Source organism: Pantherophis guttatus, chromosome 5 (assembly GCF_059756535.1).
Source record: "Pantherophis guttatus breed Tessera chromosome 5, ASM5975653v1, whole genome shotgun sequence".
NCBI lineage: Eukaryota > Metazoa > Chordata > Lepidosauria > Squamata > Colubridae > Pantherophis > Pantherophis guttatus.
In genome coordinates this window covers 691565-703470 of record NC_142067.1, presented here as the reverse complement: position 1 = coordinate 703470, position 11906 = coordinate 691565, and the positions used below count along the sequence as shown (strand labels likewise).

The 11906-nt window shown below is 51.2% G+C and overlaps 2 protein-coding genes across 2 annotated transcripts; both read left to right on the top strand.

Moving 5' to 3' along the window:
• Positions 1-126: 126 nt before the first annotated feature.
• Positions 127-1937, top strand: LOC117676460 (ubiquilin-1-like). Its single transcript, XM_034435938.3, has one exon. It carries the CDS (start codon positions 320-322, stop codon positions 1673-1675), a length of 1356 nt encoding a protein of 451 aa, XP_034291829.2. The 5' UTR covers positions 127-319; the 3' UTR covers positions 1676-1937.
• Positions 127-5524, top strand: LOC117676457 (ubiquilin-1-like). The gene has a single exon (XM_034435936.3). The coding sequence runs from the start codon at positions 3665-3667 to the stop codon at positions 5456-5458; it is 1794 nt and encodes a 597-aa protein (XP_034291827.2). The 5' UTR covers positions 127-3664; the 3' UTR covers positions 5459-5524.
• Positions 5525-11906: the final 6382 nt, after the last annotated feature.

Genomic DNA, 11906 nt, shown 5'->3' with positions numbered 1-11906 from the left:
AGCTCAGGGCCCCAGACCGGCTCCTGGGTGCTCTTTTGACCAGCTTGGCCATGGGGTGACATTGGGTGATGTCACAGTGACGCCCCCACCTGGCTGGGATAATGGAGGGAGCAGCTCCTTGGCTCAGCAAGAAGGAGGGAAGGAAACTAAGAGGAGGGGGAGAAACGGAGGCCTGGGAGGGGCTCTTGACACCCACCCATGCTTTGTTTTCAGGGTGCCGGTTCTCCTCCCATCAGAGAAAGTCCATCCATCTTGGAGACTTGACACCAACACATTCCTTTTGTTCAGCAAGGTGAGAGATCTCTGGCGTGTTTCTTCTATGCAGGCCCCTTCTCCTCCTCTTCCTCCTCCATGCACCATGGAGACCATGAACAGGCACCAAGAAGGCAGCCCCCATGCCTGCCCCGGCCTGGCCTCCAACCCCAACTTTATCTGTGTCACTGCGAAATCTCCCAAGGGCAGTGCCCAGTTTGCGCTGCCTCAGGAAACGACCATCCGGCAGTTCAAGGAGGAACTTTCGAAGCACTTCAAGTGTAAGACACACCAGTTGGTGTTGGTCTTCTTCGGGAGGATCTTGAAGGACCAGCGCACCCTCCAGCAGTGTGGGATCAGTGATGGGATGACTGTCCACCTGGTCATCCGATCCCTGAAGAGTGGCCCAGAAGACTCTACTCAGTCATCCTACATGCCCAGGACCTCAAGCTGCGCCCTGGCACCAATCTCCCAGGGTTCTTGGGGGCCTCTGGAGTGGCACCAGATGCCAACCTCAGAGATGGTTGTTCAGAAGGTACGGCAGCTGATCTTGGCCAACCCAGAGATCCAGCAACTGTCTCAGCAGTTCCCTGCCATCTGCCACATCCTGAACAACATGGGCATCATGCGGGTGATCTTGGACAAGATGAGAGAAATTATGGACCTCGCAAAGAACCCTGACGTGGAACAGGACCTGAAGAATCCAGAGTCACTCCTGATTAGTGTTCAGAGCAACACTCCCGGTGGAGACAACCCCTTGAGGCAACTCAACAGTGAGGTTCAGGAGCCAGGGCTGAATGCAGGCCAGGACCCCCTTGCCACCCCTAGCCCTTATGTCACCCTGGCCAGGAACCCTTGTCCAGAACACAAGGCCAGGGGTGGAGAGGGAGGAGGCTCCCCGTGCTCCAACTCTTTCCCCATCTCCAACAGCTACGGGAGGTTTTGCACCAACAACTCGAGCAATGAAGAAAGTGGCCTCTTCAGCAGTCTTCCTGGTCCTCTCGGGCCTTCCCTGTCCAGCCTTGGGCCCAACCCTGGGGCAGGAGCAGGTAACGTAGGGGGGATCCAGGCCCTGATTGTAAACCTCTGCAACGCCTACACCCAGCGCGTGATGCTCTCCCTCATGCAGAATGCGCTGCTGGCCTCTGAAGGGATGCAGGCCGCCCGCCAGGACCACGTCCAGCAGCAGCTGCAAAACTTCTATCGGCAGATGCAGAGGCCAGAGATGGTGGCGGCCTTGTCCAACCCCAAGGCCATCCAGGCCTGGGTGCAGATGGAGCAGGGCCTGCAGATGCTGATGGAGGAAGCCCCAGTGCTCATCCCCTGGTTCTTGCTGCGCTTGAAGGGGCTGGGGCACACGTCTGCGACGGGAGCCATGGCCACCGGCTCTCCCTCAGAAGAAGAACCGGCTGCTTTGGAGTAGAGGCATGACGCCTCCTCTCTTGGGTGGGCCTCACATCTTCTCCCAGGAAGGCAGGGGCTGCGCCAACTCCAAGGTCAGATTGGCAGCCCCGGGTGCAAGTTGGAGAGGCACCATTCCCACACAGCTGGCCTGCTGGGAACCAGAAGAAGCAGTTCCAGGAAGTCAGAGGGAAACCAGGAGATCTCCTCTGCGCTGGGGGTGACATTCCTGCCACATGTTCTTCAACATCCGCTCCACGTTATAAACCAAAACTGAAAGACAAGCAGCCTTCCTGCCTGCTCATTCCCACCAGGTCAGAGTCTTACACTAAAAGGCTACTCAGTAGCTCCGGCCTGAATGACTCATTGGCCATTGATGGCCACTTTGGGAAGAGGAAGCCCCATGGCTGTTCAGAGCTGGGGGGAGGGGTGTATTCCATTCCCACGGTCAGCATTGGCTGCCCCAGGAGAATGTAGTGGGGACACTCAGGCTGGGTTTGGGGCCTGAATTCTATGCTGTACTCTGGAAGGCTCAGCCCAAGCACCAGCTGGGCCTCAGGAATTGAGGGAGTGGCACCAGGCATGGATTGGCAGAACCTTGCTGAGACATCCTCCTCCTCCTCCTCCAGAGCGGGGTGGGTGGGTAGGTGGGGAGAGAAGCAGACGGGTTCTTCCCTTGAGGCCGCAGAGGAACTTCAGAGCAGAATGTGGGGAGGAATCTGCAATGATGGTTTTCTAGGAGGCCCCAAATGATTCCCTTCTGGAAGAAAAACTGCAGGAGCAACTCAAGTTGGTTGGCATCCCATGGCATCCAAATGGAATGAGCAAATCAATCATTCAATCAATCACTCTTGAAAGGAGCATACACTCCATGCTCTCTTGGAGAGTTTGGCAGGGACCAGCTGCTTTGTCCCTTTGGTGAAGCCCCAAGCCATTACCGCTCCCCCCTCCCCCAAGCCAGTTCCAGGAGGTAAAGGAGCTGGAAGAGACCTAGGAGGTTTGGAGATGTTTGGCCTGCAGAAGAGACTGAGGGGAGACACATGAGCAGCCTTCAAAGATCACACCGAGGAGGGAGTGGGCATAGTCTCTTGTGCCCCAAAGGGCAAGAGAAGGCAGTTCAGGCTGGGCATCATCAATAAAATTTATCATCAATAAAATAAATGTGTCATTAGAAGAGAATATTTGGAGCTCAGGGTTGAATTGCAGGGTCCTTGGTGGTTTTCTTGCAGACACTTCATCACCGAATTAGGGAACGTCACCAGTGCTAGATAGCAGAGTGCAAACTGAGAGCAAACCCCACTCCCTTCTAGCACTGAAGATGTTACCTAACTGGGTCATGAAATGCCTGCAAAAAAGCATTAGCACTGGTGATGTTCCCTAGTTTGGGTAATGAAACCTCTGCAAGAAAACAACCAAGCTCTAAGAGCACCAAGGAGCCCTCATTTCAACCCTGCTCGAAATATTCTCCTTTGTTGGTTATAAGTGATTGGAAAGAGAGGCAAGGTCCTTCCCAAAGTCATCCGTGAATCTGTGATATCAGGGGGTTGTGTGGTGCAAGACCAGAGTAGCAAAGTGCCCAAGAGCGGACTCCACCCTGCATAGGGGGAGGATGATGGCCAAACTTCATGAGGGCAAAACCCCTGGAGATGTGGTCCACCAACTGTGTCACAGATCTCTGTGAGGTCAGCAGTGAGATCACAGTCCAGCCAAGTTCAGGGAGAAGAAATGCCCAGGGCAGCAGCAGAGGGGAGAAAAGGAAAATGAAGGAACCTGCCAGGTTGTGAGCCACTGAAGAGAAGGGCAACATCTCGCTGGTATGTGTGCTCTGGCCTTGGCTGGTGCTGAGACACAAGGGGGCAGGAGACCACTGGCCCCTTCCCACCTCCTCACAAGCACCGCCGCCTCACTGGAAAGAGACTTCCTGCTTCCCTCCTCTTTCTCCCTCAGCCTCTGCTCTCTTCACAAGGGCCTTCCTCACCATCCAGACCGTGGCCGCAGCCTCTGAGCGGCCATGTCCGAGAGCAAAAGAGCACCCGGGGCCACTACGAACCATAGAAGCCGGGTCATCAGAGTCACTGTCAAGACCCTCAAGCGCAAGGAGCAATTTGAGGTGGCCGAGAGCACCCGCGTCCAAGAGTTCAAGAAACTGATCGCTGACCGCTTCAAGACACCCCCTGAGCAGCTGTCCCTCATCTTTGCTGGTGAGATTCTCAGTGACCAGGATACACTCGTGCAGCGCAAGATTGGCGATGGATCCAAAGTCCATCTCTTCATCAAGTCCCAGAGGAAGCCCTCGGGCAGCCCAGGAGACAATCCAGCTGCGCCCACCGCCTTCCCGCCAATGCCAGCCACTCGAGAGATCTCCTCGGAACACAGTCTGGACCTTTCGGATTGGAGCAACCAGCCTGAAGACCTGATGGCCTCCTGCCACGAAATTGTGGCCCAGACCATGGAGAACCTTCTGCTCCAGATGGTTACGCTGAACCTGGATGCCCCTGCCTTGAACAGCAACCCGCTTCTCCTGGGCTTCCTCATCGGGGTCACCGGCATGAATGTGCTGGACTTAAATGCCCAAGACGTTTCTGACTTTGTCAGTGAAGCCCAGGAGCAGGATGCGACCCGGCAGGAACTCATCATTGAAGTGATGCAGCACCCCTTTGTGCAGAACCTTTTTGGGGACACCGAACAGGTCAGGCAGATGATCATGTCTGTGCCTCAGATGCAGCAGCTGGCCGAACAGAACCCCGAGATCAACCACATCCTCAACAACTCCGAATTCCTGCGGGAAATGATTGATGTGGCCACCAGCCCGGCCGTCATGGATGAGATCATCAGGAACCACGACCGAGCCCTGAGCAACCTGGAGAGCACCCCGGGGGGTTACAGTGCCTTGCAACAGCTGTACAACGACATCGAGGTACCAATGCTGAACGCGGTGCAGGCCCAGTTCCAGGGCAGTTCGTTTCCTCTCTCAGACACCAAACCTTCCCCTGGGGGGATCAGCCCCCTCTCTCGGACAGAGAACAGGGAACCCCTGCCGAACCCCTGGGCACCCCAACCGAATAGCAGCGGTGGTGACAACATATGTAACGGTGACATCAGCAATGCTGGTAATGGCGCTGAGCAAGGTTACATCCTGCTAGCGTTGGGCCCCGGAGTCCGGCCAGGACCTAGCAAGACGGAAAGCATCCAAAACATGGTTCATCAGCTCACAGACAACCTGGAATTCATGCAGAACATCTCCAACGCCCTCACGAAGCCTAACGGCCCCACTCAGACGTTCCTCAGTCACTGCAACTCCCCGATGAGGAATGAGGGGCCTCCGCCTCAGGAGTGGGCACAGCAGCTCCCGTCCAAAGTGGCCAAGTCAGCCTCTGCCCTGCTGCTGACCAACCCCCGAGCGGTCCAGGCTCTCCTCCAGTTGCAAATGAGCCTGCTGATTCTCACCAGGGAAGTCCCCGATTTCCTGCAAGCTTTGACAGACCCCGATGTTGACCTAGAAAGCATGGAAGACTCTGAGGAGGGGGACAGCCCGTCTTCCGAAGCAGAAAGCTTCATCTCCATCGAAGAAAGCTTGGAGCTGGAGAGCAACGCGTCCAAAGCAGATGATGAAGAAAAGGAGGAGGAGGAGGAGGAAGAGGAAGACATGGAACAGCAAGCTCCAGAGGCCCTTTACCAGATCCAGTTGGAGCAGCTCAGAGCAATGGGCTTCCCCAACCAGGAACTGAACCTTCAGGCTCTAATGGACACAGAAGGAGATATCAGTTTGGCAATTGAAAAGCTAACAAACTCTCGTGCATCCTAGCTACAGATTTACCTTTGCCTCTTGTAGGGTCATCTGACACACTAAAGTCAGCATGGTGGATATAAACTGCCTTTGGTGCTCCTTTCCTCCGGTTGAAACCCTGGGCAGCGACATGGCTCTCCTGGCACGGCCGGGACAGGCAGAGCTTTACTGGCAGATGGGCTGCTCCCTTCAGCCTCCCAAAGTGGATCCCGTCAGAGCCCACTGCCATCTCTTGGCCCCTCCAGGTTTTGAATGTTTGAAAAGCAGCATTTTTAGGTGGGAATCTGCTTGCTGCAAAGCCAAGGGACGGCCTCCAGCCACCACGGTTCTCTCCTTTCCAGGGCTGCCAGGAAGATGCAGCCCCTGGTTGTGTTCGGTAGCATCTCCAGCCACAGAGACAAACAATGCAAAAAATAATCAGGACGCAGCAACAAATCTCTTTCTCTGTCTCTCCCTCCCTCCCTCTCTCTGCCTCTCTCTCTCTCTGCCTCTCTCTCTTTCTGTCTCTGTCTCTCTATCTCTGTGTCTCTTTCTTCCTCCATCCTCTGTCTCTGTCTCTGTCTCTTTCCCTTCCTCCTTGTCTGTCTCTGTCTCTCTCTGTCTCCCTCCCTCCCTCTTTGTCTCTCTCTCTGTGTCTCTCTTTCCCTCCCTTCCTCTCTGTTTCTGCCTCCCTCCCTCCCTCTCTGTCTCTCTCTGTCTTTTTCTGTCTCTCTCCCTCTCCCCCTCTCTCTTTCTGGTAGCATCCTGATTACCATGGTTTATATTTTGCTTGTTTGCTATCGCTTATATTTTGCTTGAGGTTCTACCAGAATTTTGTAGGTGTTTAATGTCTGTGTTGATGAGCTGTGCATGGCTTAGAGATGGAGCTCTCACCTCACGATCAGGAGACTGTGAGTTTAATCCTAAGTAGCAGCAGATATTTCTTTCTCTGGACACAATGAGCAATTGTCTGCTGTGAACTCCACGTAGGCGTCAGAAGGGCATCTGGCCAGTAAACACTCTAGCTCTGTTCAGTCACCCCATCTTCACCCCAGTGCAAGGGATTATAGGGTGGTTAAAAGAAAAAGACAGAAAGTCTCTCTTTGTGTTGCTTAGGTGAGCATGTGTGGATGCATTTCTGGGAGCAGTGTGGTTTTGGTATTTTGTGAGGGCAAACAACATTTTGAGATGTGGGCTCAGCTCCAACCTTTTATCAGTTTCTTGCCCAAAGCATTTGTCTTTAAGCATCATCAGTTGCCCATTTGGGGGGAGGAGTAGAAAACTGTAGGTTCCAAAGAATGGATCCCCTTCTTAAGGTCTCAAGCCAGCCATTTTTCCTTTAATCTTTTCGATTGGCTTGCAAGGAAATGCTTGACTTCCACAGCAGTTAGGAGCCGTGGTGGCACAGTGGTTAGAATGCAGTATTGCAGACTGACTGCCCACTGCCAGGAGTTTGATATATACCCCTTCATAGTGCTTTATAGACCTCTCTCTAAGCAGTTTACAAAGTCAGCCTCTTGCCCCCAACAATCTGGATCCTCATTTTACCAACCTTGGAAGGACAGAAGGCTGAGTCCATCTTGAGCTGGTGAGGATCGAACTCCTGGCAGTGGGCAGAGTCAGCCTGCAATGCTGCACTCCAACCACCGAAAATAAAAGTGATGAACTCAGCTGGGGTGAAGCTGAAGTGTGGGAAAGGGGGGTCATGGGGATTTATATGGGAATGATTGTGATATGTCAAATAGTGGAATTGAAACAAACATTACAGGTGGAATTAAAAGGGAGGCTGCTGTGGTGTCAGGAGGTTGGAAAATAGCAAGGCTGAAGATTGCCTGTTAGTCTGAATAGTATGATGCAATTAGGAACATGCATCTGAATAGTAATGTATCAAAAGCCAAAATAGTTGCATTTGAGAAGGAAAATTCAGCAATCATAAGATATATTTAAAGAGTGAAAAACTGAAAGAAGTAGATGAATTTATGCACATGTTGGTAAAATGCTTAATAAAATAAATGGATGGTACAAATTTTGGCTGCACTGCTAACTGGCATCTTGTTCCTATGTAGAAGATACATATCTGGATGTTTTTAGCATTTTTATTGTTTTAAAATCTATTTAGTATTTGTGTGTGTGAATTGTAAACTACACAGAATCATTGACCGAGACAGGCAGATATAGCAATTGAACAAATAAACAGACCAACAAATAAATAAAACTTTAAGATGGGAAAGTAGTGCCAGAGAGCCAGTGGTAAATAAAAGCCAGCGGTAACAGAGCTTGTTCCTGCTCCCTTCATCACATGGAAGTGAGAGTCGAGTATGTTACGAGAACTATGAAAGTAGCAGCAAAGGAGAATATTTGTAGCTCAGGGTTGAATTGTGGGGTCCTTGGTCCTCTCTGAGCTTGGTGGCTTCCTTGTAGACACTTCATCATCATCAGTGCTAGAAGGGAGGAGGAGGAGGAGGAGGAAGAGGAGGAGGAGGGTGGGATCCTTAGTGCTCTCTGAGCTTGGTTGTTTTCTTGCAGGTGTTTCATGATATCATCAGTACTGGCGTCATCCTCACTCGCACTGATGATGTTACCTAGTTTGGGTCATGAAAGTTTGGGTCATGCAAGGAAATAAGGCACCTGGGACAATCTCACAGCAGCCACACCAGAAGGTTAGCTTCCTTAGGTAAAGAACCATCACATCCGTCCCATTGAGACTCTATGGTGCTATATTATGACGATTTCATTATGGTTTTATCTTAATTTGATATTTTATTTTATCTTATATATTGTATTATAACTAAATAAACAAATAGTTCAGAATCTGACTCCTGGGCTGGGTTGTGACAGAAGGCTCACAAGTTGGCAATTTCCACAACCTGGCAAGGTTGCCATCGTCTTGTTCTGTCTGAAGAGTTTGTCCCGCATGCCAGCCTACATGCAGTGGCCACTTTGCCTTCTGGACTTCATGGTCACAAGCCTTTCCTCCCATTTTCAGCTGGTCTCCTTCCTTGGTCTGCTGGTTTTAATCAACTAGGAGTGGGGAGAACTAGTTCTAGTCCACTCCTAGGTACAGGAGCCAGCTTCATGATCTCCACCCTAATCAGAGCTGGAAGGGACCTTGGAGGCCTTCTAGTCCAACCCCCTGCTCAAGCAGGAGACCCTAAATGTTGTCCAAGCAGTGCCAGGATTGCAACAAGCAGGCTGAGAAAAACCCTCCTCGTGATCTAAACCAGGAGTCTCCAGACTTGGCAACTTTAGGACTTGTGGACTTGTGGCCATGCTGGCTGGGGAATTCTGGGAATTGAAGTCCACAAGCCTTAATGTTGCCAAGAAACCCCTGGCTTAAATCTCTTTTGTGAGAACTGAACAGGGCCAGGACGGAAGCAAACAGATCCTGCAATGAAGCAGAACACAATGCGAACATGGGGGAAATACCCAAACGAGGGGGCACTTTCTTTCTTACCCTCCGGGATCCTCTTCTCTGTCACTTCCCCAAATGAGCCTCAGGAGCGTCTGGGGTGGTTGTCCTTCAAGGGCCTGGGGGCAGAGGGTGCTTTGAAAGGCCATCTGGGAGACCCCCAGGCACCGCTGTCATTTCAGGACTGTGATGTCACGGCCATGATGCCACAGTGGATTTGGGGGAGCAGGGTGAACATTCCTGGGGGAAAGAAGAGAGCTGGCGACTGGGTTGGGAGCGAGGCCAGGGGAAGGCATGCCTGCTGAAGGGGCTCGGGGCTCTCGGAAGGCAGGGCAAAGCATCTGGGAGCCTCCCCAGGACCCCCTGGCCTTGCCTGCCCTTTTGCTAGGAATGGACCGGTGGTGGCACCCCAGCCATGAGCAATGACCCCAGTGCCAGCCCTGTGGAGAGCACCAGTGAACCCAAACTCATAAGGGTGACTTTGAAAAGCTCGGGGGAAACACAGGACTGCCTGGTAGATGAGAAGAGAACCATTGCGGAGCTCAAGAATGAGGCCGGACGCCATTTCTTGGTCAGCAAGGAACAGATGCTTCTGATATTTGCGGGGAAAATATTGAAAGACCAGGACACTTTTCTTCAGCATGGCATCCAAAATGGGGACACAGTGCATGTGGTGGTGAAAAGGCCAGAACTCAGACCCAACCATGCCCTGCAAACAGACTCCGTAGCCCCAAGCTGTAGTGCTCCTGACCCAGCTGCTGGTGCCTCCGAGTCTTCTGGAGGGATTAACTTGCGACCATTGCTGAGAAGCCTCAGGAGAGACCTGCTGACCCTGCTAGACATTTTTAGTGAGTTGCCTCAGCACTTCCAGCATCATCCAGAACTCATGTTCCAGGTGCTGCAAAGCGCCACCGTTCAGAGTCTGCTCTCCAAGGAGTGCAACCCTCTAACAGCCGCCTTCGTCCTGGGAGTCTCCAGCCTGGTCAGTCTGAGAGTGATGCAATCAAGAGACGAGAAAGAGGAGGAGTTTAGTGGCAGGGTGGTCGCTGAGGTTCTGGAGAAACCTTTTGTTCAGAACATCCTCGCCAACACAAAGGAGATGGCCCAGTTCTTGTCAGAGAACCCAGATCTGAAAACATTTGCTCAAGAGACTCCACAGTTTGGCAGACTGTTGAGCCTCAGTGGCTTAACTAAGATGATGGTCACCTATAAGAAGCTTCCACGACTGGCGGGCACCATCACCCTAGACATCAGCCTTGATGCGGACATGCTGGATGATCTGCAGTCCTTCCGCCAGTTGTTTGTGGACATCCGCCAGGTCCTCTCCAGTCCAGAGGTCCAGGATGAACTCGAGGAAAGAATGCTGAGGCGCACTATCGAAACTAGCCCTTCCTTAATCCAACTTGCTAAAGAAAACGCCAGCATTGGCCAGCTGCTGAGCAATCCGAAGATCGTGGGAGAAATAATCAGGTACATCCGAAAGCCAGAAGTCAAGCAGGAAATGGACAGACATTGTGACCGGATCCTGAGGAACATTGAAAGTTTCCCAGGAGGCTATAACATCTTGCAACGCATGTATAAGGAGATTGAGGAGCCCATCTGGAGTGCAATGGAAGAACAGCATGAAAATCCTTTTGCCACACAGGGTCCAGCTTCAAACCAGGCCGTTCTTCCCCCCAGAATAGAGAACAGAACGCCTCTGCCGGACCCCTGGGTCCCTCGGCAGCTGCAGACCAGGCCTCAGGAGATGGGCAAGGTCAACCACCAGAGAGGTGCTGTGGAAGAGGGGAACGTTCTCCGTCTAGAGAAGGTGTCAAAGGGGACCCAAGTGGATTTTAGTTTAGAAAGCAGCCAGACTGAGGGCTTACCTGAAGCGCCAAATGCCAGCCCAGAGAGGCCCATCTCTTTCTTGCAAGATGAAGAACCCCCAGAGTCTCCAGTCTCACAGGCGCCAATAGCTCACTCTCAGGATCTGCAGGTGCTACCTGGCCAGCCTAATGCAAACCTAAAGGAAGGACTGAGTTCTCAGGAGCTGGTGGAGACAGAAGACAACCTTGAAACATCCACGGAGACTCCACCTGGCTCCCCTAGTCTTCCCTAGTTCCACCCTCTTTCTGAGATTTCTACTCAGCTCAGGTAAAGACAGAAGCCTTTCAGGCAACCAAGTCATTGCCTACCTCTTTTCAAGACTGGGGACAATAAAGAACGCTCTTTGTGGACCAGCGAAATGCAGTGGGCCTAGTATACTTGGATTTCAGTAAGGCATTGACAAAGTAGACCACAACTTACTTCTTGGTAAGCTAGAAAAATTTGGGATAGACAGCATCACCACCAGATGGATTTGTTTTGTTTTGTTTTTTGAATCATGTTTTATTGAATTTTCCCCCCACATTCACCCGCATCTTTTTTTTGAACAGAGAATTGGCCATATCTTATCTTATATAATTTTTCAAGTTCAAATACATTTTACTCAATTACAATTTTGCCAAAATCTTCCCTTTTTGCCCTATTTTTTCTTTAATTCATATCTCAATATTTCTATGCTTATTTGTATAAACAACATCTTCATTCGCTCTCAAATTTTAATTTTCCTACTTGTTCACATTTATTCTCTTTTATTTATTAACAATTCCTTCTTTAGGGGTTCCAGGGGTTGCCTGGACACCATAGTGGAAAATATTAAATTGAAAATGTATACAGCAATAGGGAAACATGAAAGAAGTAGAGAGATGGGAGAGAAGAGGAAGGAGAGAGAGGGATAGAAGAGAGGGGAGGAAGGAAGAGAGGGGAAATTAGAGTAGGAGAGAGGGTTAGTTAGGGAGGAAGAAAGGAAGAGGAGGAGAAAGGAAGGGGAAATAGTAAGGAGTAGGAGAGGAGGGAGAAAGTAAGAAGGAAGGAGGAGAGGGAGATGGAAGAGACGGAGAAGAAAGATTGCTGTATAACAAAAGAGAGGAAATGGAAGAAAGGCAACCCCGAACATACATATAAATATTAAGACCACCAGATGGATTTGTAACTGGCTGACAAAACATACTCTATGAGTAGTCCTTAACGGTACTATGCCTACATGGAGGGAAG